Here is a 26,721-nt window from a genome sequence, read left to right on the forward strand (position 1 = left end):
ACTCTGGAATGCTCTTATCATTTTCAGGCTGCAGCGATAACAGCTTTCCATCCTCTTCCATTCATGGATACGAGCTGCAACCCTGGACAGTGTTGAAAACAACCTGCTCGTGACCAGTTGACGAATAAGAGTTGAACTTTTTTTTTTTTTTTTTAGTAAGTGGATTAGTGGGAAGTGGACAGCGCTGCCTCATCCTCAGCATGACCCACCTCTCAGGAAGGACTGCTGCCTCCTCCTCCAGTGTGCCCTTCCCCTTTAAAGTGTCCGAGAGGAGCAGCCTCACACTTGGCTGCTCACTCTGTCTTTTGTAGCTTGTGGTGAGACTTTGAGAAAGGTAAAACTTAGAGGATAAAGCTCCTTTGGTTTATGTTGGAGAACAGTGCTTCTGCTCTGTGGATATGAGGTGCAGGGGAACAGGCTCGGAGTCACCCGGAGAGTGAGAAGACGCTGTGTTTTATTTTAACTTCCTTTGTCAGAGGATACATGCCTGGACGGCTCATTTTAAGGTAAAAGTTTTAATAGTTTTGCTTCAATAAATTAATAATTTGCAATAAATTATTATGTATTTCTTGGGATATACTTTAAGTCATATCATTGTTGCTCTGTTTGAATTGAGAAGCAACATATTATTTCACAATGAACCTCTTATTAGCATCAAAACATACTTTAAAGTAATATAAATCCAACACAACCGGACATAAAGCAGAAACTAAAACTATACTGCACATAAGAAAAAACCTTTTTAAAGACCCTTTAAAAACAGTAATTGCTGAAACTCTAACAGGACTTTGATACTATAAAAATCCCTTTATTTAACCTGCTTGCTTGTAAATTGTATGTGATGTACGTGCACACTGGAAACGCTGGTATGTTGCAATGTTTATTTCTACGCCTTTATCATATTCAATGTTAAATTCCCAATAGTTTAAGAGCTAGGCGAAACATCTATTAAAAAGCACATATGCTGAATTAAATTGGGAAATAACCACACATACAGACATTAAACTAAGTGTCGCATTTTACCGTTAGCCGTGAGAATCTGTAAACATTTCCTCTGACCACAAAGTGACTGGTTTCATAAAGTCAGGACGTGTATCACTTTCTCAAACAAAAACAGACACAAAGGAAGGTGTAACTCCATAGTCCCCACTGATTAATTATTGAACAGCAGCAGCCTCATGTCCATTTCCATGTGCTCTTATCCGCTAGCTACGAAGAGGTTAGATTTGTTCCAGCGGTCAAGGGACGACAGGAAGGAACACTGCATTCTTTAGCTGTTGTGTCGCAACGCCAAAGAAAAATTGTTCTATGCAACCTTTTAAGTGTCTATGATTTATCTGACCTAAAAACGTTGACGCACCAACCACCCAATGAGAAAGAATGAGCGTGGCTAAAGTGACGTAGGAATTATGCTGTTTAATAGGCCAACACAAAACTTAGTCACATCCTGGTTTCCTAAACAAAAAACCAAAGGGATCTTCAAGGGTTCAGTTGATTTTATATTATTGCAAAATAAACAGGGATCGCCAAAGTGTAAGATAATAAAATAATCTGCAACTTATTATTTTTGAGGGAGTGAAGTTGGCAGAAGTGAAAAAGCTAACGTACGGCTATAAACGCACATCACTGTTTGGCGTTTTAGGTCCCTGACAACTGTTGTCGTCTCACCTTGCAACTTCCCAGCAAACGGCTTTCTATAAAACACGATGAGGTTTCAGAAGTTATAAGTAGGTATTTACTGTTCTGAAAATCTTGAAAGCTTGAGATAACCACTGACCCTATTTCAGGCATCCAACCAAGAATCCATTGCAAAATCATCGTTCTCGTTAGTTTGATTCCACAATCCATTTCAGAGAATTCTCTCTGCTGCGTTGCTACATTTTCTTGTGAATCTCATCTTTCATCTCAATTGCATTTCCTCTGAATGACTGTGCATGTTGAGCAATACAAACAAACCAGAAGTTTACAACAAGTCACTTGATACCTTGATCCTGAGCTTTGTGGCTCCCTCTACAGCTGCTTTCACAAGGTTTCTGCTTCTCAACAGCGTCGCTGTACCTTGATGGGAGTGGATCGGGTCTTCAAATGGGAGGAAGTGTGCAGATTGCAAACGTGATGAAAGGCAACGACTCCCTATCTCTGCTCTCCGGGGAGCGGCTCATCTACGCCATCACCATACCGTTGTCGACATCCATCATCCTCGCGAACCTCGTCATCATTTTGGGCATCGCATGGAACCGCCAGCTCCACAACACGCCAAACTACTTCTTCCTGAGCCTGCTGGTGGCAGATCTTTGCACGGGTGTGGCGCTACCTTTCATACCATTAATGGGTCTGAACCGGGAGTTGAGTTTGAACTCCTGCATGGTGGCTCACATTTTCCCAAACTTCCTCTTCCTCGCGTTTCTTTTCAACCTGGTAATGGTGCACTACGAGCGCTACATTTGCATCGTCAACCCTTTGCATTACAATAACTTGTGGATGCATCGCGGTTTTCCTCTTGCGTTGCTCGTGGTTTGGGCGCCACCGCTTCTGTACGCATCTCTACCTGCGTTCGGGTGGAATAACTGGACTGGACCGGATTGGAACGGCTGCTGTGCAGAAGGCCTAAAGGTAACACCGCTTTCGAACTGCTCGACAAACGGAACCGCCTGCTGCTCGTACAGGCGAGTATTCCCCAACGCTTTTATCTACTTGGAGGTATACGGACTTGTCTTACCTGCGATTCTCACCATTGCTTGTATGACTGGACGCGTTCTGTGGATCACCCGAGGCCAGCTAAAGGACATCTGTCGCCTCCATCGTTCGGTGGAGCGGGGAAGCCAGGCCTCAGACCGAGAGCAAAGGCTAAACCTGCGCTACACTCGCTGCGTCGTAGCCGTGTCGCTAACGTTCCTCGCGTGCTGGGTCCCCTACCTCATTTACATGCACGCTTGCATAGCGTTCTTGATCATTGACACCAAGTGGAGCTCCACCACCCACATTGTGCTGTCGTGCACCGGTATCGGGAGCATGGCAGTGGTGCCGATAGTGCTCGGTTTAGCTAACAAGCAGTACACGGAACCTGCGAACAAACTGCTCCAGAAATTGCGAGACAGATGGAGGCGAAGGACGCAGGGGTCAGAGGAGGTCGCCGTCTGAGAAATACTGAGGAATATGATTATTTATGGAGATAAATCTGCGAGAGATTATGTTGCGAGGGTTGATAAACTGCATGTGCACTGTATATTGATCGATGCTACCGGGAGGGAGGCTTGCATTTCAGCTGAAAATACATTTGCATCGATTCTTTCACAACTTATTTATCAACGTTCCTAAAAAGAAGTCTACTATTGTTTCATGAAGTATCATCCGTGTCTGTGGCTGTCCATTTCTGGGAGTTAACATTTGCATCATTTAAACAGGAGTCCTGCTTTTCTGATGGCTTTAATTGTTGTCTGTTGTTGTACTGGTTTAGAAATAGGCCTGTATGTTGGTGTGCCTAGCTAACGTGTTGATGTCCGGAAGGTATAAGAATACAGTTCAATTACTCTGTGATAAACGCTTACAACCTGCTTAATGTGGAAGCTGAAATGTAAATTCTCGCAATGATAAGATTATGAAGAAGGGTCTCATAAAACGAGCCTTGTATCAATGTTGTACGTCCTATAAATACAGCGCAAAGACATAAAGCACATGCTCAATTCTCGTTGTACTGCCTGCTTAACTGGTCGTAGATATTCCCCATCTGTCACCCACTTCACTGCAATGTTTACTCCCTCGCTTCCCTCAGTAGTGTTTATCTATATACTGGTATGCAAGCTGAAGAGGGGAGAGGGATGAATCCACAGTCTGTGATACATCTGTAAGGCATGGGGAGATTAGAGTTTCAGCAAGAACACGACTGAGACTTAGAGTTCCAGTTTCTGCCATATTAAGATAAAAATTTAAGAGCAAGGGTAAAGACTCAGAGACTCAGAGCAACATTTGCTGCTTGCAAATACTTGTATTCAAGCTTTAAAGTTTCATTCGCTGTAAAGATCCATTTTTATTTGAGACTTCATTAAACATGAAATAAATGTCACGCCATTTGTTTCCCCGATCACGCTGTGGTTTAAATGTGTACTTACAGTATGTGGGTGGAAACGAGACAGCCAGTAAAGCAGAGCTGAGGAGGCGCAGCAGACTTTAATCAAATTAAAGAGCAAACAAGGTACAAACTGTTATAGGACATGAGGAGAGATGGGATATCATCATGGGGTCAGGGTACACCGTCTGTCTGTGTTGCTTTGTTAACTAAGCATGTTCCAGTACGTTTTCCACATTGGAATATTGTGTACATATATGTGACAAGGCGACAGAGGACAGCCAGGAAAGGAGGCAGAGGGGGAAATGAGGCACAGCGAGACTGTCGGGCTCCACTTAATGTCTGTTATCTGTATCAAGTAGAAAGCCTTTACTGTTTTATTTATAACAAAGAAGTTGTGCCCAAAATATGTCTGGATACCTTTATTCGCTCTCTTTCTGAGAGTTAAAATGAGTAAATTGACACCAATCTCACGTCTCTACATTTAAAATGAAGCTGGAGCTAGCAGCCAGTTAGCTTAGCCTGGAAACAAGGGGGAACAGCTAGCTTGACTGTATCAAGTAGAATGTCTTTAACTTATTTTTATCTAACAAAAAAACTGTGCCCTAAATATGTCTGTATTTTCAGCAACAATTATTCGCTGTCTTTCTCAAAGTGAAGAAAATTCCCACCCCTCTCATGTCTCTCTACCCTGCATATCCAGCTTGAGCTAACAGCCTGTTAGCTTCTGGAAACACAAGGGGAACAGCTAGCATATCAAGAACAATACCTTTATATTACTTAACTGTGCCTTAATTGTGTCTTTATTCTCAACATTCTGAATAACATGAGTGAAATTTAAAAAATGACTCTCCTGTCACTACATTAAATAGCTGATAGTAGCTATCAGCCCATCAGCCGAGCCTGGAAACAAGGGGGAACAGCTAGCTTGACACTTCCCTACATACAGTAGAATGACTGTGCCTAAAATATGTGTATATCCTAGCATTTATGGAAAGACACTTATTCACCGTCTTTCTGAAAGTGATCTAAGAGAATTGACGGCCCGCTCATGTCTCAACGCTAAATATCTAGCTTGAGCTAACAGCCTGCTTGTTTCTCTGGAAACATGGAGGGAACAGCTAGCTTGACACTTCCCCGCCCAAATTGTGTCTTTATTCTCAGCCTTCTCAATAACATGCTTTTCCATTTTCTTGAGAGCGAAATGAGAAAAATTACTTTTATGTCTCTACATTAAATATGTAGCATTGTAGCTGATAGTCAGCCATCAGCTTAGCATGTAAATGGGGGAAACAGCTAGCTTGACACTTCCCTGTATAAAGTAGAAACCTTTTTCTCTTATTTTTATCATTTTTTGAAAATATGCTTATTTGCTTTCTTTCCGTGAAATGATAAAGTTGATACAAATCTCATGTCTCTACATCAGATGTAGCTGGAGCTAGCTTAGCTTAGCCTAGAAACAAGGGGAAGCAGCTAGCTTTGTTCTGCCCGGATACCAAAATCCACCTGCCACAGCTTGTATTTTGGTTAACTACATTTTTTCAGTTTTATGTAGAGTAAGGTGCCTGACTCTCTTAGCTAGCAACAGTTGCTAACTGCTTGTAATGGATAATAGTCCTTCATAATCTTTTTGTATTGATTCTAACAATTGAATATAACTTCTACTTATTAGGTTTTTAAGGGATAACTCTGTAAGAGCCAAGCTAGCTTTCCCCCCTCTTTCCAGGGTATATGCTGAGCTAAGCTAAGCTAACTATATCTTGGCTCCAGCTGCATTTGTTATGGTACAGAGAAAAAAGACCTAAATATTTCCACAAATGTCTAAATATTTCTATAGCTTTCTATGCTCTTTGTGTGGGTTTCTATGGAAGCAAAGGAGAGCAGGCCTTGTTCATGTTGCTTTATGTATTTATTGTATTCCACTGCAAACAAAAACAGTAAAATATTTATTTCTGATTACTTTATGTTTGAGGTAAAAAAGGTGCAGGTACATGTAAGAGAACATTTCGAGCATTTCAGGATTGCACACAAATATTTCACCTCATTTAGAAAAAAATTCACCATTAACTTCAAAAACACACATTCTTTCCCCGTTTAGCTCACAACGGTTTGACAGAACAACTGCAAGAAAGTTGAAGAAATACACTGAATATACCAGGAAGTCTTTGCAAATGTAAACACGGATAAAAACCTTTTTAAAAACACTGCTTGACATAAACAAAGTCTCAAACTTCAAGCACAGATTGTAGAAAAAAACGTTACATGTAGATGTTTGATTGTTCACCTGACCTGAAGGCACAGAAACCAATGATCAATGATGTAACTGTCACTTTAAAGATGCAATTTGAAGCAATTTAATTCACATTTTGCAGATTTAATACAGACAGAGGAGCGACAGATGGCGCAAGTCAAACCTCGGAGTAGTGGGAGCTTTGAGACACGACTCTGCCCTCCTCCACTTCCACTCGGATCAGCACTCGTTTCTTGGAGGCGGGGTACGGCGGCGTGATAACGGTGTCTTCCGGGAGAGTGGTGGTTTCTGGAGCGACGGTGGGTTCAGGGGCTCGTGGCTTCCGTGACAGGTGAACGTCTGCGAGCGAGTAAGGACTTGGATTGGTTTGGTTTTAGAAATCTGAGCGAAAGAGAGGTTTGATTTTAGCGGGAGGCAAAACATGAATCAGTGTTGAACATGCAGGAAATGAAGGCAGTGTTTTTCTAGTGTTGCTATTTTATCCTTTTATAATCCCCTAACTTATATTCTTATCCGATCCTTCTTTGACTATCGCCACATAAATTAGTTTCCTACATTTCCCATAATTCTTTGCAAAATCTTGACAGAGAAAACTGGAAGTTAGTTGAAGTCAAAACTACTGTGCTTATGCATAACAGAGTAATACTTTTCTAATGTAAATGACCTAATACTTCCTACATTTGGCTGCAATGCACTCTGGTATATTGAGGACTAAATTGGTGTTTACACTGGAAGAAATTAACCAATGTTTTACGTAAGCGTCGTCAGGATATAAACCCAAATAATGACAATTTCTGCCACACCAACTTATCTCTAATCTATAACATTTACCTCCTTCAACTACTGAATCATTTCAACAATCGTTTAAATGTTTATATTTGTCCAGCATGCAGAGAAAAAAAGTGAAAAACACCGCAAAGCGACCAGTTAAACCCAGAAGAGTTTTTACAGCTGCTGATTTCAGAAAAAGTAAATAATTCTCACCTGAGTTGCGCATGAGCTCCCTCATTCTGTACCGACATGGAGAGGAGACAAATTTTAGTACAAGCATTAATGAATGGTATTTTTAACATGCACTGAATAGAAGCTCGTACGTACCTCTCCTCCTCGCCCTCCAGCAGCTTGCGGTAGGTGGCGATCTCGATGTCCAGGGCCAGCTTGAGGTTCATCAGCTCCTGGTGCTCGCGGATCTGTCCGGCCAAGTCCTGCTTGGCACGCCTCAGGGCCTCCTCCAGCTTGGCGATGTCACCCCGGGCCTTCTGCAGGTTGGTGTCGCCTTCTGTCCTCACGTCGTCGATTTCCTTCTTCAGGGCCTCTTCCTGACGGGAAAAACAGAGAGAAGTCCAGAGGCTGGTTGGGTGGATAAGGCGTGAGTGTTTATCCGTGTGATCCAAACCTTTCTTAGCAGTCCGTCCAGGTCCCCGGTAAGCCTCTGAATGAAGCGCAGCATGTCTGAGATGTCCCTCCTTAAATCGCGCACTTCCTGCTCACACTGTCCGGCATTGAGGACCATGGCATCCATCTAAGATATGGTAAGACAAGTGGAATCAATTGAAAAATTCTTTTGAACTTTGTAAGCAATAGCAGTTACTACAGCTTCTTCTTCAGGAGTAAATAAATCCTGTCCTCACCTTCTTCTGGTTCCACTGCTCAGCTTCATCCCTGGTGCGGGCGGCCATGTTGGCGTACTGAGTCTTGACACTCTCGACGATCTCTTCCATGTCCAGAGATCGCTTGCTGCTGTCACGCAGGACCACGGTCTCGTTCTGGACCTGAGACTCGAGTTCCTTGATCTCCTGCAGGGGGCAGCATGAGTTCATTCATTAAGTTCAATGTCAATTGTCTTTTTCGTGCCTTGTTTTTCCACCATATTTAATTACCTTTTATCCTGCTAACCTTTTGTGTATCACATAGCCTGATGTGAGCTCAGGTTACCCTCTTGTGTCCAAATATGTTCAGTCCAGCTCATTTTAAACATCTTACCAGCGGTTCCCAACCTCCTTATAAAAGGAGCTGTCCATCATCACCATACAGAAATCAGAAACTAAAAGTGTGTGGCTGTCTGCAATAGGCTAATAAACAAAGTATCATTCAACAATGGAGAAATGCATTCTCATTCTCACTGATAGGCATAAAACAAAAAAACAATGAAAGGAGTTTTTAAATGTTTTGAATATTGAAATGTTTTTAAAAATCATTTTTGTGTTAAAATATTTAAAAAGTTTTTTTTAATAATTACATTTTTTGCAAATGATTTGGCGGCTCGATTGCAATACCCTCGTGGCCCACCAGGGGGCAGCAGCCCACAGGTTGGGAATGGCTGTGTTACACTATTTCTTTAAAGCAGAACTATCTTGCCATTTGAACCGTTGTAGCTAAAATAAATGTAGAAATTATAAGCTAAAATAAATAAATTAACAGTTAACATTCCAACTGTGTATATATTAATTTCAGCTCACTGTTTAAAAGGTTCATTCATGACTCTTTAAGCTGAGTATTTATATGAGCTAATATGCTACTGAAACTTTTTATTCAATTCTTTTAGCTAAATATTTCAATCCTATATCTGTCATTCGATGTTTTATACAGTTTTTAAAACACTTTAACATTACTTTTAGCTATTTCAATAATTCAACCAGTACTGTAAGTAGCTATTTCATTACTTTTAAGCAATTTGGACCATTAATCTATTAATCTAAGCTTAATGTGTTCCCCATGAATCCATTACTTTTAGCTAAGACACAATTTGCACTGCCCTGGATTTGAGCCATCTGTTGTGTCCTAAAGGGTGTCCGTCATGTCAAACTGATTGTAGCTTTAGAGAGCAGAGAGAAAGAGAAACAAATGAAATGAAATAAACTCCATCATTACCTCGTCATAGCCGACCCGGAGGAAGTCCAGTTTCCCCATCAGGTCCTCCAGCTCCAGAGCCAGATCCACCGCCTCCAGGTGACCTTCATCCACGTCCTGTTGCACACAGACATTGAACACACACATGCATAAGTGAGGAAATTGCTGTTACATCTACTGTTACATATATGGTCATACCTTTTTGGTGACGATGAACTCATTCTCCAGATCAGCTTTCTTGTGGTACTCGTCCTCGTAGCTGAAAGCAACAGAAAATAGTTTAGTATGTCGACGCGAGAAGAGGATATTGTTGTAAGAAATGAACCACACTGTGACCCGCTGACCTCTTCTTGGTGTCCTCCACCTCCTCCTGCTTCTTTTGCAGCTCGGCCTGCAGCTTCTCGCGGTCGCGCAGCAAGTTCTCGATCTGCTGCTCCATCTCGTTCTCCAGCTGCTTCACGATGTCGTCGATCTTCCCGTCGTAGTCCTCCTGCTCCTTCAGGATCTTCAGCTTCGTGTCCAGCTTTTTGTTCTTGTCCTCCAGGGCCTTCACCTGAAACAGAAACAAAGTGTCCAATCTGTTAAATATTTGTCTCTTTGTTTGTTTTCAGCTAATTTACTCAAAAAGCAGCACTAAACCTTGAGGGCTATTCTAGTATTTCATGTCATGTTGACAGACTAATGACCGTAGACTTAAAGTTGCGCAATTCCACAAGGCGGCGTCTTACATGCACATCCACCAAATGAGGTTAAGCCTGCGGAAGGAGACACTTTTCATAGCCTCAGGACACATATTTCATTACAGGCCACAGAGGCCTCTCATAATCCGTGCTGCAGGACTGAAAACAGGTTTTATCCTCCACAAAGCTCGTTGTTTTTTTGACTTTGAACTTGTCCTTAATATTGGCCTACTTTTGTGGCCGATTATGAGCTGTTTGCATCAGGCTATCCGATGTGCAAATGAAAACGTATGAAACAAGCAACGTATTAAAACAATTTTGATAATTCGATAACAACTTTTTGCAGTTTAGTCAACTAAAACAAAACAAGAAAGACGGAAATAGTTAAAAAAAAAAACCCCAGTTCGTTAAATTCATTAACACGTCATGTTTCAATTATTTCTACGTATATATAAATTATTTGTTATTTATTTGTTCATAGCTATAGCTTTTTATTAAACTATTACCTTTTTTTTTTTAAACTGCCGTAATGTGAAGCATGTTTTTAAATGGCAAATAAAATATAATTAGATTTTTTATCGTAAATAACTAATTTATCAGCTAAAAAATATTTAAACAAAAAACACTTAATTGTTATTATGTTTTTAGCAATTTTAACTGAACGGTTACAGCAAAAAAATAATTTAACATTAGCCTAATAACAATCAAAACAACATGACAACAAAAACCGTAGCCTGCTACAACTCGTTCAACTACTAGCTTACAGCTACTAGCTTCTTCTACGAGGACTAACAATAATAATAATAATAATAATAATAATTTACAAACCTTGTTAATCAGCTGGACGAACTTGTCATTGAGTCCCACCATGTCGTCCTTCTCCCTGGACTTGCCCGCTCCGTCCACCTTTTTGGTCGGTTGGCTCTTCGTGGGACCCGTAGTTCCGGGGGTGTAGGACTGGCTGCTATAATCGTTTGCCTTAGACATACTGCAACCTGTTACCGCTTGCTGACACCTGAAAGCTGACCTGGTGAGCGGTGAAGGTACCTTTCAGCCTCCGCATCACCTGCTTTTAAGGTGGACAAGGACCACCCATCACCTCCCCAGAACTCTGCACGCGGCCAATCAAAAGAGGACAAGTGCAATGTTACAGTGAGAAAAACAAAAAAAGTCAACATGAAAAACTTGAATTTCGACTGTAGACCTGTTTGTCCAGGAGTGGTGCTGGGCAGCGGGAGCCAATGGGACCCTAGGGGAGGATTTATGCGTGAAAAGCAGGTATAAAACCCACCTGTGTCCTTAACTTGCATCCATCAGGTGACTCTCCTGTCTTGACTCTCTGTCATCATCTCTCCATCCAGCAGCAGTCATGCCTTCAAACACCGCCGCCAGCATGTTCGGGGGAGCCGGAGGGCGGGGGTCCAGGGCCTCCGTGGCCAGTCTGGAGGGGCTGCGTAACGTCCTTCGCAACGAGACGGACAGAGACGCCGGTCCCGCCGCCAAACCTAAAGCGGCCCCTGCTCCGGCTCCAGCCGCCCCACCCGCAGCCTCTGCGGACGACAAGCAGACTCTGCGGGGACTGAACGATAGGCTGTCCGGCTACCTGGGCAGGGTGAGGCAGCTGGAGAAGGAGAATGGGGATCTGGAGAAGCAGATCAATGATATTTTGGCGAAGAGGAAAACCCCAGAGGGACGCGACTGGGATGAGGTGGAGAAACCTCTGGATGACCTCAAAAAGCAGGTTAGCATTTTTGACGGGTTAAATATAAAGTTTTACTCCTTTTGGTCTTTGATATTTCATAAATACATACCTTTCATAGACATTAATTATAATATACATGATGTTTTCCTCTCTTAAGATCAAAGACCTGACCATGGACAACGCTAAGCTGCTGCTCCAGATTGACAACACCAATCTAGCTAATGATGACTTCAAGGATAAGTGAGTTATTTAAGATCATAATTTTCTGATTAAACTGAAACACAGAGATTCCCCAGTGTTTGTGTGTTTCATTGCCGGGTTATTCCTCGTGTTTGCAGGCTGGAAGACGAGAAAAAGGCGAGGAAGGAATTGGAAAAAGACTTGGAGGATCTGAAGAAGACCATTGAGGACACGAAGCTGAACGTCAAGCAGTCGCAGAAGGAGATCGACCTGGTGAAGGAGGAGCTCGCTCGCCTTGAGAAGGAGCACAAAGATGTAAGACTGGAAAAAAAACACAGTGATAACTTCAAATGTTTGGAATTGTAGCTAATTTGTATGAACGGCTCTTAAAGGAGGTGGACGACCTGCGTGAGAAGATCAAGGACTCCGAGGTGATAGTGGAGATCGATTCCCAGAACTCCAACCTGGCTGAGATGCTCAACAAGACCCGCACCCAGTATGAGAAGCTCGCTAATAAGAACCTGAAGGAGACTGACGATTGGTACCAGAGCAAGGTATATCACCAGGCTAGATACAAAAGATTTGCTTCCCTTAAATGCTATCTCACATTTTCTGTCTTTTTCCCCCGTCGTAGTTTGACGACATTAAGGTGGAGAAGGCCCAAAACACAGAGGCCTTGAACACTGGAAAGACAGAGTACAAGGATCTGCACAAACAGAAACAAACTCTGGAAATAAAGATCCAGAGTGTGCACAGCATGGTAAGCAAACACAGCAGTGATCGCACACACTTTGGCAAAACTCAGAGACACGAGACGTACAATTGATGTCAGTCAGAGCTAAAACCCTTGAGGCAGTTCTTCAGGGGGTGTACATAGCAAAATATTTACCAAATAATTCTTTTATCGTGTCAGGAATGTCAAAACCACCCGCAGGCGTGTTAGTGAACCTATCCTTTTTACGAGCATTCCTCACTGCCCTGTCATTACACTGTAAACCTGCTTAAGCAAGACTGACTGTCTTAATCTGAGGGGCCACCTGGTCGCGCTCCAGCGTAACAAAAAGAACTTTGAACTTGAAAAATGTCAAAACTTCTGAGAGGTCACAGGGATTAAGTATCTGTTCTCAAAACCTTATTTCACCTTTCAGATCTACAACCTGGAGGAGACCGTGAAGAGCACCAAAGTGGAGTACGGTCAGCGCCTGGGCCCCATGAACAAGCTGATTCTGGACATGGCCGACGAGCTGAAAGAGGTGAAGGCGGAGGTGGAGCGCCTCGTGGAGACCAACAAGAACCTGCTGTGCGTCAAGATGAAGCTGGAGGCGGAAATCGATAACTACCAGCAGCTGATGCACGGCATGACGGCTGAGCCCGAAAGGTGAGGATGGTCAGAAATATGATGTCAGAGCTTTAGATGCATCCTATTTGCTCAGATTAAAAGTTGTTGTTGGGTTCCAATTTGTCTTTGCTCACAGGAAACATAAAATTGGTGTTTAAAATGAAAACTTTATCCAGAAAACACTGCAGATTTTTGCTATCTTTGTCCCATTGGTTAAAAAACATAATCATATAGTGTATTAATATGACATTAAAGCATTCATGGGTACTGAAAGTTGTAACTGACCTCTTTGATATTGTCTGTATGTCCGTAAATCTTACCCAATGTAGCTTTAAAGTCTGAAATTTCAGAAAAATGCTCATATCTAAAAGCTAATTAGCTTAGCATAGCAGAAAGACTGGAAATGGGGAGAAACCGCTAGCCTAGAAGGTGCATTTTGTAACCATCCCTGATTAGAGATTTGGCTAACCTGCTAGCTTTAGCATACTCTAACTTTACCCCTTGAAAGTAAGCTAAAAAACTTTTCTTAACATGTCTAACTAGTTCTTCTAAATTTAAGTACTAGCATAAACACAACTTAACACACACAGTAGCATGGTGTACCTCTTTTCCCGCTCAGTACGTTAGCATACTTATCCTGCTCTTCCCCGACAGCTCGGAGCTTTCTTTAGAGGACGCGCTGCACAGCGGTAAGTTTTGGAACCGGGCGGAAAAAAACAAGACTTTAGCATGTGAGAGCTAAAAAAGTTTATCTCTGCAGCCAAGTAGTAACTTAGTGAGGGGTTTCACTTTGGTTCATGACCCCCCTCACTGAATTAGCGCTGCGTGCAGAGTTAAACTTGAAATCTAACCCTCACATGTCACTTTTTTTTAAGGAATAGTTTTTGGAAATACACTTTTTCCCTTTCTTGCCAAATGTTACGTAAGCAGATTGATCCCACTCTCGAGGCTGTACTTGAAAGAGCCAGTTAGCTTAGCACAAAAGTAAAAACAGGGTAACAGCTAGATTACAGCTCCTCTAAAGCTCAATAACTAGCCTTTTGTTCATTTTTTGTTTGTGATGAGCTTTTTATTTACTCAGAGCCATGCTAGCCGTTTTCCCCTGTATGCTAAGCTAACGGCCACTAGCTCTAGCATCCTATTTACAAACATATATGACTGTGGTGTCTATCTTCTCGTCAGATTCTGCGCAAGAAAGTAAAACAGTGTATTTCACAAAATGTCAAACGATTCCTTGAAAGCTGGCCGTGTCACTAAATTGCACGTTACCACACACTGCACTCTGTAACTGCATGCTATCACACCCGATTTTAGCACCACATGATATGACAAGCAACTTAATCACAATCGAGAAAGAGTATTTTTTTCTAATAAAAAGTCTGTACACTTGTTTTCTCCCTATCAGAAACACAAAGCTAATCAAATGTTGCTAAATGTATTTATGTGCATTAACGGTAAAACCTGATTTATCTTGTTTCCAGACCAGCAAAAGCCTGAGAAAAATGCGCCCACGCAGCAGGTGAAAGAAGAAGTTCTTGTGAAGCAAGAAGGCGCCCCCTCTTTCAAATCTGCTCCCCCCAACACCCCTAATGCCCCTGCCCCTGAAGGGATCAAGGCCGAGAAGGCTGCTGTCGACAAAGCAGGAGCTCCCATCCCGGCTAAAAAGAAAACCCCCAAGAAAAGCAAAGATAAAGATTTATCCTCCTCCTCTTCTTCTTCTTCTTCTTCTTCTTCTTCGTCTTCTTCCTCCTCTTCTTCCTCTGACAATGAAGAAAAGCCAAAGAAAGAGGGTGAAGAGGCCAAAGCCTGATATAAAGCTTTTTCCTGACCTGCACTTTTAAACCTGTAAAGCTACAATGAGGGATTTATGGTGTATTTTCTCACATATGTCAGAAAATAAAGCATTTGATTTCAATATGAGAGTCACAGTGTTTCATTTAATCTCTTTATTGATACATTATTAATGTAGCAGCACGCTATTATACCTTCTTAAAATACGTGTAAATAATCAGGGATACTTTTTGATTGCCAGGAAATGGAACATTTTTGAGCTAGCTAAACTTACTTGTGTTTACTGTTGTAGGTCTGCAACCATCCATGATTTGTATTATTGTTAATAACACTACATGTTTGGTGTTCTAGTGTTACAATATCCTACAGCCGACCTTGACATGATCAAATATCTTATTACCTCTAGTTGACTGCGCCAAGCTCGACCAATAAAAACAGGACATTTTCACATTTAAGTTGAAAGTGTTAATTTAATTTCAATTGATTCATTTTTTAATCAATACATTTTAGCACCTGCCTGAAGATTTATTGTCCCTTAAACCAGTAAACTACCAGCTAGCATGGCCCAAACAGTGTTGCTTAAATTTAGGTCTTTGTAACAAGGGTTAGTTAATAGGTAATAAGACCCTTATAAGTCTTATAAGATGCTTATTAACATTAAATATATGTTAATAAGACTATATATGAGCATAATTAAGTGTTATTCATCTAAATAAGGCACTGTTCTCGCTTTAGATACAGTAGCTGCTAAAAAAGCAGGCAAGTGTTTTAGGTGTAACCTAACTGAGGAGCACTGGAGCTTAGGGACATTGAATAACAACATGAGGTATATGGCATATGAGACGGCCGATTCCACAGAAAATGACTTTATCCAGTTAAACTCACATCAGACGCACTCGACAGACAAAGGAGAAAACAGGTCTGGTTGGTGGCAGAGCAAACGGAACAATGGCTTCTCCCCCTATTTGTAAGAACCTTGATTGGGGAGATCGAGTTCACCTGTGTCTCATTTACTCCAGCCAGCACAGCTGTGCCTGTTGCTCCTCACAGTGCTCAGAGGGATCATGGCAGACATGAAGGATTTCAACAACATGTAATATTATATTGTTATAGGTAAATACGGTCAGAGGCAGCACAAAAAACTACCAGAGAGATTCTTTTTTTGTAAGAGTGATTTATTTTTTTTTAAATGACAATGGTACAGACAACATGAAAGCACAGAGAGGAAAGAAGGGGGGGAAGGGGGGTTGAAATCATCCAACACATGGATATTGTATGGTGGGGGTTGAGGGGCAAGCAAGAGTACCAAATGGAGTAAAAGATATCGTATCAAAAATTTCAATTTTTTTCATATATATATTTATATAGGACTAATAATTCTCTTTAACTATGCAAAGCAAGGAATGCCCTTTTTTCCATTTATCTTGAGCCGTGGCTTTCCCTACGTAGAGCCAACGTTATTATTCATTAAAAAAAAAAAAAGACTGGACACGTTTTTGGGGTTTGGGCGGGGGCATTTTGATGCGTCCTGGAGTCCTGTCCGATGTGGCGTTTGAGTCTCAGTGTAGCGCGTTTGGGCGTGTCCTCGAAGGGTTTGGATCTCTGGTGGGTTTCAGCCTCAGCGGGCAAAGGTCTTTCCACTGGAAAATCAAAAAGAAAACACACTGATGTCTTATGTCTGTATGCTAAGTATTAGGCTAAAGCCAGCAACCCATTAGATTATCTTAGCTTAGCATAAAGACTAGAAACTGGCTCTTATCCAGAATAACAAATGTTGCCCTCAAGCACCTCCTAAGCTCACTGTTTCATTCATTATCCCTCATTTGGACTCTTTACATCATGGTGAGTTTTGCCAGGTGGCCATATTAACTTCCAGAAAGTCACTGCACCCAGCAAAGAAAAAGTCCCCCACATACCCGCACTGTAAAACTCAACTTGTCACTTTGACACTCTGGTTTGAGTTCAGATTGAACAATTACGACATACCAAGAATAACTGAACTTTACATTTGCTTGTGGGGGCAAGCTAGCCGTTTTCCTCCGTTTCCATGTATGCTAAGCTAGGCTAACTAGCTGCTATCTATCTGGTTTATATTTATGAAACAGACTCAAGTGAGGTATCATTCTTCTCGTCTAACTCTGGGCAAGAAGGTGAATAAGCTTGTTTATTTTTTTAAAGTACTGATATATCCTTCAAGCCGAACCAAAAGCGTAAAACTGCTTATAACTAATTTTTTGTTGTAGCTTAACACCTCTGACACAACAAGATTGCGTGTCGAAACAAAGTATTGTCTGCTCATATTTCTGTTTTATATTTATTTGTATACTTGCGTGTCTGTTATTGGGTCTATGTTTGTAAGAATTTCTGGTTAAAAATGTTTCCTGGTACCTTGTAACCAAACCCAGGAGCTGGCAGTTAATGTGCGTTTCCAGCTTATTCCAGTTACATAATAACCACAGAACAAAGACTCTCTTTGCTCTGACAGTATATATTCTCCAATAATTTCACAGGGGAAAAACGTGTAAATGCAGCTGTTTGGGGGTTTTAGTAAAGCTGAGAGCTGTAAAAATTCCTTCCTGACTCACTACAAATACTGGGAAAACAGTCCAAGCAAACAGCCACACACCTCGAAACCACTAAAAGATACACAGGTGCAGACTGAAGTCAACTCAAGGAAAGGAAATATAATCCCTGCTTAGAAAATGCACCGAAACTGGTTAGGCTATATAATGCTTTTATCGGGAAAAATGAGTTAAGACTCCCCTTAAAAAAAGGCAGAAAGGAGGCCTTAAAAAATGTGACTAAGGATTTATACTGCGGTGATAAAATAATCTCAGCAAGGGATTGTGTTTAATTTGTACCAATAACAGTGACAAACATTGGACATTTCTTAATCGATATGGATAATTTACAGCCAATTACACAGCAGAAATAAACAACAACAGCTGTTTGAGCTAGCATGTCAGAGCACACTGCCATTTTCAAACGCAAAGTTTCATGTGAGCTAGCGCTGATGAAAGTGGACGTCTAAAACAAGTGGAACCAAAGCGCTAAAGCTAAGCTAAAGGTTATACAACTACAACTATATGGACGTGGTTATAATATCTTAAAAGTGCATATTTAGACGGTGTGCAAACATGGCGTTGGTCTGTGCAAATCATCTATAACAATTCCACATGCTCTTTTAAAGTTTAGCATGAGTGATGTCTGCTGGATGGCTAGCAAACATTTTCTTTTTACTGTTTAAATTTTAGCTCAAAGTTCGTCCATATCTTGTTCTTCTTACATGGATTCTTTGGATTACTAAATACTTGAATGTGCAAAGTTAAGGATGTAAGTAAAGGTGGGAGTCGACAAGGCGAGGCTACTTACGAGATGGTCTTCATCTCCTTCTTCTCGGCGTCGGGTCGAGCACGGTTCAGCACCTTGAGGAAGTCTGACGTCTTGGCCCTCATGCGTGTGTGGATGTAGGCCTGCGGGAGAGAGAGAATGCTACGCATGAGGAGAATCCCATCAGGTGCCCGAAACTATTACAAAACCCCTCAGCTAATCTGGAAGGAATCTTTACAAATATAATAATGAGATGATTTGTTTTTGCAGGTCGACATAGTTTAGATTTTTCTTTGGAGAAAGATTAGAGGTAGAATATTTTGCGACAGCTGCGGCATCTTAAACACACGGTGCATCAGAGACAACAGTGACAATTAACCTACTGTCATGTCATCTGTTCATAAATCCATCTGCTGCGTCACCCACGCAGACTCCCCGCTGTCTGATGCGTCCAGCATCCGCATGCATTATCTGCACACCCTCATTTCCAAGTCACGTAAAAAATGGCTTTGATTGCACCGGAGAAGAGTCCATTAGAGGAACCATTCGAAGCATGTCTCATGTTGTGTAATGTGTGCACAGACGCCCACACTGTTTCAAAAACCTTTGTGATCACTGAGGGGGCGGCAGAGCAAGGTGGGGACCCTCTTTGATCTCACCCACTGAGCCAGACTTTCTATTGTGGAGAGGCACCAAACAGAGGAGGGCTTTGTGGTGCGTTTGTAGCCTGTGATTAAAACAGACTTTCAGCCTGTTGGACAGGTGCGGCCTGAACTCTGATATAGCTCTGTTACGCAACATTTATCAGACCTAAAATTTTAGTCTCAAGCGTTCTATAACATATAATAGGTTTTACCGACCTTGGAGCACTTTATGTGGTAGTGCAGGTAGTCCCTGAAGGTGTGGATGAGGTTGATGGTGTTGTCTCTGGCATTGGCATTGGTGTGACGCGGGAACAGCACTGCAAACAACAGAAACCGCACACAAACATCAGTTTCCAATGTACATAATGGCAGATGCAACAAAAGCTGATGGTTACAGACCGAAGGTGATGTATCCAATGTTGTCCCCAACAGCGGCGTCCGTGTCCTTCAGCTCCAGTGGGGGCTCCCTGTGGCTGAACAGCACCTGGGGGGCTGTGTGGCTGGCTCGCCGCCCCTCTTTAAACTCCTAAACACACAAAAAGTACATTTACAGTATCAGTTTCAGAGTGTTAGTTTTGCTTTATTAGCTTTAAATAACAGTAAAAGTTAGTTACTACTAATACATTTAAGTTACACTTCCTAGCTAAGTAGAATAAATACATGAGAATGAACTGTGTGCATTTGGAGTTTTAGCTTATGGTCTTCCAGGACAGTTCCTGGCGATGTTAGCTTAATTGAACAAATGTTAGCTTAACAGAAAAGATGGCAGTCTGCTCAATGTTTACACTAAAGATTAAAAAAACCAAAAGAAAATTAAGAATTCATGTTTTCTTTCCTATTAGTACATGATTATAGTACTTATGTTCTTTAACTGTTAGCTTGTTAGCTGCTTGAATGAATTTGCGAATCTTAGCTAGGCTAAGTAGCTAATGAAATAAGCTACCTTTTTCAGATAACAGTGCTACACTAATTCATATCAGCTTCCACCTTGCCGACATTCTTGCTCAACTGTGTCTCCGTTTCATTCCACATACTACAAGATACATTACATAAACACAGTGTCACTCAAACAGGGAAAACTGTTATTTAAAGTTTGGAATGTTTGCATGAACTTCCCTGTTGCTAGCATTGTGTCAACACTGTATAATCAGTTATACAAGCTATGCTTTTTGTGCTTTATTAGCAAGTGAAACAAGCTAACAGGTAGTAGCTCCTTTTTACTTACATGACTAAATTAAGAATAGATTTTATTTCAGTGATGTTGACGCCATATTGCCTCAGTTTTTTGACTGAAGACTGAAGCTGATATCTCCTACTATGAATCAGACCTAAAAGGCTGGAGGAAATTTCCACTAGAGATAGACCGATATGGTTTTTTCAGGGCCGATAACGATTATTAGTAGTCAAGGAGGCCGATAACCGATATTTGAAGCCGATATTCATTTGCAGCTAAAGTGAAAATGTTGGCGTCAAAAGTTTGAATAATACAAACTCCAACACTTAACTTTGTTTAAATGCCTTTAAGCATATGCATCAAAGCCAAATTAACCCAGTTTTAAATTGATCTCTTATCGGCCATCGGATTAAAGAAAAAAAAAAAGAAAAAAAAAAAGAAAAAATAAAAAAAAAATAAAAATATATATATATATATTTTTTTTTTATTAAAAAAAAAAAAAAAGCAGGTCTGATGCTGATATGCGTCAAAATGCCGAATATCAGCGCCAATACTCGGCCCAGCCGATTATCGGTCTATCCCTAATTTCCACATCATAATTCATCTCATAATTTAGTGTTAAACATCAAATATGTAATAATTCTCAACAGCGCCGCGTCACCCTGGACAAGCATACACACTAAAAAAAAGGACTTCAGTGTGCTGTTGATGTGGCAGTGGCATTTTCAAGTTCAAGTCTGACAATTAGTATACAGTGCATGCTGTATGCAGTATTGAACTGGGATACAGCAGTCTAGTATAACCTCACAACATATGCTAAATGACTGAGTTTCGTGTGTGTATAACCTCACACACCTGCATGAAGACCTTTCCGATGATGACATCGTCGTCGTCTTTGAACACCGTGCTGAACACCACCGTCACTCTGTCTTTCTTAGCCTCCAAATACCTGAGCAGACAGGAAGTGTCACATTTCATTTAACATACATTAACCCATTTAGAACTAGAGACACATTTAGGACACATGTGAAACTGAGAGTTTCCCCACGTACATGGACTCATCGTCTCTGTAGTGGACCACGGCCCTCTTCTCGCCCTCTTTGCCCTCCTCCTGGAACTTGAAGTACTTTTCGAACACGGAGGCGAAGCAGTTCCTCTTCAGCATGCCCGCCTGGTGGACCACCTCATCTTTATTGGCTGGTAGCGCGTCCAGGTCGTAGAGGAGGGACACGTTGTAGCCTGGGAGGAAACGGATCAGAAAACCAGCCACCAGTTTTACTATTAAAAGGAACAATTTAGCTACCACAAAACAAATACCAGAAGAGATGTTCTAGAAATGAGAAAGTAAGTTCATATTTAAGATCACTATGGTTGCAAATATCTTAAAACAGACCTAATATTAGCGGTGTTAGTAACTCCAGTGATGCTCAAAGGCAGTTTCGCTTGCTATGACAGGCTGTAAGTAATTTCTAAAACAAGAACAGTGACTGTTTTTAGGACTTACCAGCCTCTGTTGAAACCAGGAAGTTCCCATAGACCCTCTTGAGCAGCTGAAATCAAAAAGGACCTTTATTTGTTTCAGACTTCTCTAAAGACAGTTTTCAAAATAAAAGCTTTAAAAGGAATCAAAGGAAATAACATTGACAGACGAAAGCAGGAAGTGGTTTAAAAATCAGACTTAAGATGTTGTGTATTTTTGATGCTCGGGTTCCCAGATTCCCCTTGAGACTCAAAACATTTCTAACAGGCACTTTCAAAGCCACCCTTTGATTGTCACAGTTACGGACGCTCGGGTTTTATCGCCTGTGGGGAATCTTCGGAGACAAAGCAGGTAGTTGAAGAGATGGGAAGAAACCAGCAGAAATGTCAACACTAATCAAAGCGGAGCCAGACGGTTAAACAAACTTGCTGCGCAACAAAAGACAGGAAAGGAGGTGTGTCAATTTGAGGTTTGAATCTCCACATGAGGGCCTCTTTAATGGATACCTGTCACTGTGGAATGAAGTGAGGTAGCAGGAATAAGAAAAACACACAAAAGACAGTGTAGCATTTTAGCTAATGAAGAATAAATAAGGATGTGTGAGAAAGAAGCTTTTCAAAATAGACTTTCCACGGCATGAATAACTGGCTGTGACACTGCTGAACTGTTCATTTATCCCTCTGCTTAAGAGAACAAGAAGGGAAGTCGGCTGGACCTGGACGGCAGCCAAGACATCCACACACACACAGTGGCTGCTTCTCGCAGTCAGCACTTCCTCGCCTGTGGTGAGTCACACACACTCACTTCCTGTTTCTAGCAGAAGCCTCTGCAGCTGCTTTCTTCCTTACATGGCAACAGAGCTCTCGTAGCGGAGGTGGAGGTGTGTGTGTGTGTGTGTGTAAATAGTAATCATGAGCTCATTCAGCTTCTTGTTTGATGCTGATCTTGCCTGGACTTTTCAGTGACAATGATTTAATTGTTGCAGCAGTGCATGTTTGTAGGATGTCTGCAGGATTAGCAAGAAATGTTAGCATTAAAATGTAGAGTATTTCATTAAAAAAAACATAGAAGATAGCGTGCATGTCCGGTTTATTTGGGAAAACCACAACCATTTTTTACAGACCATAAACTGAACTAGACCTAAAAAACACCAGCATTTCAGTTTGTGTTCAGGAATGTGAAATGGGTATTTAAATTTGAGTGTTGAGGCCCCCCGTTTCTGTCCGGGCAGGCACAGAGAAGAATTTTTTTCGTGTCGTACCTCGTCAGCGCCGTGCTCCTGCAGCTCCTTGTAGAACTTCAGCGAGATGCTGACCATCACTTTGGTCTTGTCCCCGTTGGGGTTGGAGATGTGGTACAAGACGCCATCGAAATCTGCAGCACAGAAACGAGCAACGTTAAAGCCTGCAGGTGATTAATAAAGGACAAGCTTCTAACCCTTTGCCTCAGACACACTGACACATTTCATAGTTGGAAAAATCTTAATTAGTGACCTCAATTTCATATGTGAGATGAAACACTTTGTGTGGCCTTGCAACGATTACTGGGCTGACCCTGTATTCTTGCAGCAACTTCATTTGAATACAACAAACACAGTTAAAAGGAGTACTGCCACCAATATTAGCTTTATCCTAAGTACTAAAAACTGACTTATTTTCAATAAGGTGCAACCAAGAAGCTGTGTGGTGGTAGCAAAACAAGGACATTTTAATGAACAACAAACACTTCATAATCTCACCTGCAAACGTCACATCGACGGCCTCTGGCTTGGTTCTACAGGGACAAAATAAAGTTGGGGGGTTCATGAGGTATTAAGAGAATAAACATAATGCTTAAGCCCACGTATTATTTGACCAAAATCCCTCTCATGTGCAAATAAAAAAATCTTTTAACACTGGTTTTATTAGGGATTTTCTTTGTGGATAATATTATACTTCTTATCACAGCAAAACACTATTATTGTTCTGTACAGTAGTAAATGAATACTTTAAAAGGTAGATGCTGCAGCAGCATGTCCAAAGTGCATACTCTGCATGCTCCAAGGAGCTGCTGCTGGCTGCACAGACTTGACTCAGCTTGGCGACAAGAATGCGGAAGCTAAAGAGAGGGGCGATGGTTGGCTAACAAGTAGCCGCTAACTGCTTCTATGACAGGGTGGACAGCAATTTAATGCATTGTTTAAGTGGAAACACAAACTTCATAATCATATAATCAATGTTATGGAGTTACACCGCGGTTAATGACTCATGACGTGGGCAAGGGACACCGGAAATGAGTCGTTAGTGATATTTTGATTGACCAGTTGTGTCAAAAACTGTTCCCCTTTCAGAAAGGATGAATCCTGATCTACTCCCCCTGTTAATCTAATTCAATGTCTTGATTAAACTGCAAGTCCAGTCATTAAAAGATGTTTTTGTTTTGATATCAGGCTATCTAACAGAACAACCTCCGCTGATTACAAATAAGCTAGCCATAAACATTAGCCGTGTAGCGGTCGGCTAGCTAGTTTTTATGCTGTGCTAACGTTTTAATTATAATTGTTTGATGTTTTTTAGGTCATCCGTAAAACAGAAATGTAAAATGATCTGTTATTTTCCTTTAACGGACTGTGGAAAAACCACCAGGGAAGATACATTCTTTGGGGTTATAAGTACTGGCACAGATTGACCGTTCAGACACACCCCAGCTTTAGGCAAACCAGTCACGGCGGATCAGCAAGCTAATTCAGCTTTCGCCATTTTTTTTTATTTTCACAATAAAAAATAAAACTACACAGCTGACTTGTGAAATGCTGCAAAAGATTAACGGTTGCATCCGGAATTCCCTCCCTAGAATAATATGTAGCCATCATCTTCATTAAAACGCTAAGAGGGAAGCTAGCTGACGTTAGCGACGCTAGCCAGGTGTAACAATGATTTCTCACCCGTTGGATGCGCCGTCGAACTTCAACGACAGCGTCTCTTCTATAATACGGTTATTGATTTCTAACAGGATCATCGCAGCGGACGCCGGTGTCGAGGAAAAGGGGGAATGATCGGTGCTATTTGGTGGGATTAACCTCTTTGTGTCAAATTCGGCTAATTTTTCCTCCCTTGACAGACCAAACCGCTTCCGCCGAGGCTCCTTCCGCCTGTCACTTCCGCGTATTTTACACTCAGGACCCCAAAGATGAGAGTGCCCGCAGTTTTGCCAGTAATAAATTCGTAATGACAAAACAAAACTGATAATTGGGGTCGGTGGAATGAAAAGAAACAGGCATGACACTGACCTAATGAACGACAGAAACTGTTACTGTTAATTGTTTAATTGTAAATTAAGGAAATGAAGGACAATAAAGACATTAAACAAACATTCAGTACAATATCAACTGTTTTGTACCATATTATTGACCTTGACCTTTATTATTGTAAGAGAATTAATATTTGGCTTTCTTATTTACCTTTGTTAATAAATATGGGATACTTTCCAGTCTCTCTGATCTCAAAAAGTTTCAATAGCAATAAAAAAAACCTGGCCTGACCTGTTTTGTAAAGTTGAATCGTTTTTGTTTTTTAAGATTTGATCAGAGTTGTTTTCCATCAACTCTTTGGTATTGCAGGGAAACTATTCATAACAGCATGACCTCCTTTTAAACTAAAATCTTCTATATCTTAACCGTCTATTCTCCCTGTCAAACCAAACATACATTTTTTCTTTAACAGTGATAACATCAAAAAGTCGTAAAACAAAACACAGGCGTGTTGTTGTTGAAATAATTATCAGTAACGGCTGTACATGCTGTCAACACCACAAGAGCACAGCATCCTGACTGACTGATTTACGGATGTTACAGCTGAGCAGTCCGTCATTTTAGAGCTTTCTGGTTGAGTTATTCAACGAAAGAGGAAGCTCAAGAATGTAATAAAGAAAGTACGCTTATATTAACTTCAAAATAAAATAGAAAAAACAGACATGTAGGGACACGAAGCAAATTATCAGCACTGCAGCCAACGAGACTGTACCAAAGCCTGTACAAATTTCTGCATGTTTTAGAGAAATCTTCAGAATTCATTCATAAGCAGATTAATCAATAACTATTTAGATACATTTTGCTTTAGTTGTGTTTGTTGGCAAAAATGCAAATCTTCCTCTTTACTCTCCAGTGTGAGATTTTATTTAATTTCCTATTTCTTAAGCTCTTATTTTGAAATGAAGTGAGACACGGAATTTCCCGTACAAAGTCTGACATGTTTTCTATAAATATGTTAGAAGTAATTACACAACAAAAACCCTGGCCCGTTTCTGTATTAACAGTGCTTAATAAACGACACATGAAGCACACTGCCAGACCAAACCCCTGAGCTTTGATATTGTGTGAATAAACCTGACTGTGGCTTATCTCTTAAAAAAAGAGATAAGCTACCAGGTTTAATTTAATCCAGATTTGACTAAGAGGAAACAAAGTACCAGAAACACTTCAAGGGGAACCTGATGTGTTGCATTCATAGCGTCAGACATCAGAGCACTTTAAATAATTACATGGTTCCTCTTTCCTCCGTTCTGTTCTCTTTTACTGTCGTTTTTTTCCTTTTACTTGAGCAACACAACACCAGCAGAGACTTCTGTGAAAGAAATAAAGAAATAGTCCCCGCGTCCCTGGTGTCTGGATATAAAACAACACTTTGGTTTTAAAAATTTCAGGGACAAATATTACACCACAAGTCATAAAAAGAGTTGTGAGCAGGGGCGTGTCCAGAGGGTGGCCCGGGGTGGCAAGACCCCCCTGAATTTTGACTGGCCATCTCAGGCGCTACCCCAAAATCCGACACTATGATTGGCTTATTTCTCAGTCAGGTGGGACGTGTGTCAATGAAGCATATTATGTTCTGTTGCTACTTTTTACTGTGACTTTTGGAGATAGATGTTCTTCTTGAGTCCTTTAAGAATTTAGCACGGAAGACTAACATGTAAAGGTGCTTTTCCACAGGAACTAGGAACCTTTTGAGGAACTCTGTGTGTTTCAATCCGAGGATTCAGGGTCTAAGTTTAGTTCAAGGGTAATTGATTTACCCCCTGAAAAGTCCCTGCTTGGTGGGTAGTGCTTTCCAAAGGTCCAGGAACTTTCAGGGCGGGGCCTGCAGTGCTGATCGTTTCTGATTGGTCGAGTACTTGCAGTGTTGTATTTTACCCGCAAGGAATATTGGAAAAAACATACATGGAGATATCTTTTAGTTTGTTCTGCGATATTTGTTGCA

At 41.2% G+C, this 26,721-nt stretch overlaps 4 protein-coding genes across 5 annotated transcripts; 2 read left to right on the top strand and 2 right to left on the bottom strand.

The window, feature by feature from the left end:
• The first annotated feature begins 2,085 nt into the window (after window positions 1–2,085).
• On the top strand, window positions 2,086–3,141 carry LOC138603760 (G-protein coupled bile acid receptor 1-like). The gene has a single exon (XM_069675660.1). The coding sequence runs from the start codon at window positions 2,086–2,088 to the stop codon at window positions 3,139–3,141; it is 1,056 nt and encodes a 351-aa protein (XP_069531761.1).
• A 3,333-nt stretch (window positions 3,142–6,474) lies between these two features.
• Window positions 6,475–10,854, bottom strand: LOC138603269 (keratin, type II cytoskeletal 8-like). The gene is made up of 9 exons (XM_069674950.1): window positions 10,676–10,854; window positions 9,512–9,720; window positions 9,366–9,426; window positions 9,189–9,284; window positions 7,949–8,113; window positions 7,714–7,839; window positions 7,416–7,636; window positions 7,302–7,327; window positions 6,475–6,656 (listed from the first exon to the last, which is right to left on the bottom strand). The coding sequence occupies exons 1-9, from the start codon at window positions 10,832–10,834 to the stop codon at window positions 6,475–6,477; spliced, it is 1,245 nt and encodes a 414-aa protein (XP_069531051.1). The 5' UTR covers window positions 10,835–10,854.
• A 362-nt stretch (window positions 10,855–11,216) lies between these two features.
• Window positions 11,217–14,924, top strand: LOC138603714 (keratin, type I cytoskeletal 18-like). Of its 2 annotated transcripts, XM_069675609.1 has the most exons (8): window positions 11,217–11,588; window positions 11,707–11,789; window positions 11,888–12,044; window positions 12,122–12,283; window positions 12,364–12,489; window positions 12,878–13,107; window positions 13,723–13,757; window positions 14,550–14,924. In XM_069675609.1, exons 1-8 carry the CDS (start codon window positions 11,217–11,219, stop codon window positions 14,876–14,878), a joined length of 1,494 nt encoding a protein of 497 aa, XP_069531710.1. In that variant the 3' UTR covers window positions 14,879–14,924. The 2 variants fall into 2 exon arrangements, with proteins under 2 accessions (XP_069531710.1, XP_069531709.1); XM_069675608.1 differs by lacking the exon at window positions 13,723–13,757 and having other exon boundaries at window positions 14,550–14,653.
• Window positions 14,925–16,033: 1,109 nt separating this feature from the next.
• On the bottom strand, window positions 16,034–24,618 carry arpc2 (actin related protein 2/3 complex, subunit 2). Its single transcript, XM_069675517.1, has 10 exons — window positions 24,411–24,618; window positions 23,226–23,260; window positions 22,749–22,861; window positions 21,512–21,557; window positions 21,060–21,246; window positions 20,863–20,956; window positions 19,233–19,359; window positions 19,050–19,150; window positions 18,232–18,332; window positions 16,034–16,499 (listed from the first exon to the last, which is right to left on the bottom strand). Exons 1-10 carry the CDS (start codon window positions 24,482–24,484, stop codon window positions 16,478–16,480), a joined length of 900 nt encoding a protein of 299 aa, XP_069531618.1. The 5' UTR covers window positions 24,485–24,618; the 3' UTR covers window positions 16,034–16,477.
• Between the last annotated feature and the right edge of the window lie 2,103 nt (window positions 24,619–26,721).

The sequence above is a fragment of the Semicossyphus pulcher genome, unplaced genomic scaffold, assembly GCF_022749685.1.
Source record: "Semicossyphus pulcher isolate SPU_LCO1_2020_fin unplaced genomic scaffold, fSemPul1.0.p SCAF_24, whole genome shotgun sequence".
In the NCBI taxonomy this organism is placed as follows: Eukaryota; Metazoa; Chordata; class Actinopteri; order Labriformes; family Labridae; genus Semicossyphus; species Semicossyphus pulcher.

Bases quoted from the DNA above. Each gene is read 5' to 3' on its own strand.
- arpc2 (XM_069675517.1), bottom strand. From the start codon at position 24,484: ATGATCCTGTTAGAAATCAATAACCGTATTATAGAAGAGACGCTGTCG. The intron at 21,247-21,511 runs GTAAGTCCTAAA...GTTTCCTCCCAG, and splicing joins CCTGGTTTCAACAGAGGCTG to GCTACAACGTGTCCCTCCTC. The intron at 16,500-18,231 runs GTAAGTAGCCTC...TTGATTTTCCAG, and splicing joins AAGGAGATGAAGACCATCTC to TGGAAAGACCTTTGCCCGCT.
- LOC138603714 (XM_069675609.1), top strand. From the start codon at position 11,217: ATGCCTTCAAACACCGCCGCCAGCATGTTCGGGGGAGCCGGAGGGCGG. The intron at 11,589-11,706 runs GTTAGCATTTTT...TCCTCTCTTAAG, and splicing joins TGGATGACCTCAAAAAGCAG to ATCAAAGACCTGACCATGGA. The intron at 12,045-12,121 runs GTAAGACTGGAA...CGGCTCTTAAAG, and splicing joins TTGAGAAGGAGCACAAAGAT to GAGGTGGACGACCTGCGTGA.
- LOC138603760 (XM_069675660.1), top strand. From the start codon at position 2,086: ATGGGAGGAAGTGTGCAGATTGCAAACGTGATGAAAGGCAACGACTCC.
- LOC138603269 (XM_069674950.1), bottom strand. From the start codon at position 10,834: ATGTCTAAGGCAAACGATTATAGCAGCCAGTCCTACACCCCCGGAACT. The intron at 9,427-9,511 runs GTCAGCGGGTCA...TGTTGCTTTCAG, and splicing joins GTGGAGGACACCAAGAAGAG to CTACGAGGACGAGTACCACA. The intron at 8,114-9,188 runs GTAATGATGGAG...TGCCCCCTGCAG, and splicing joins TCCGGGTCGGCTATGACGAG to GAGATCAAGGAACTCGAGTC.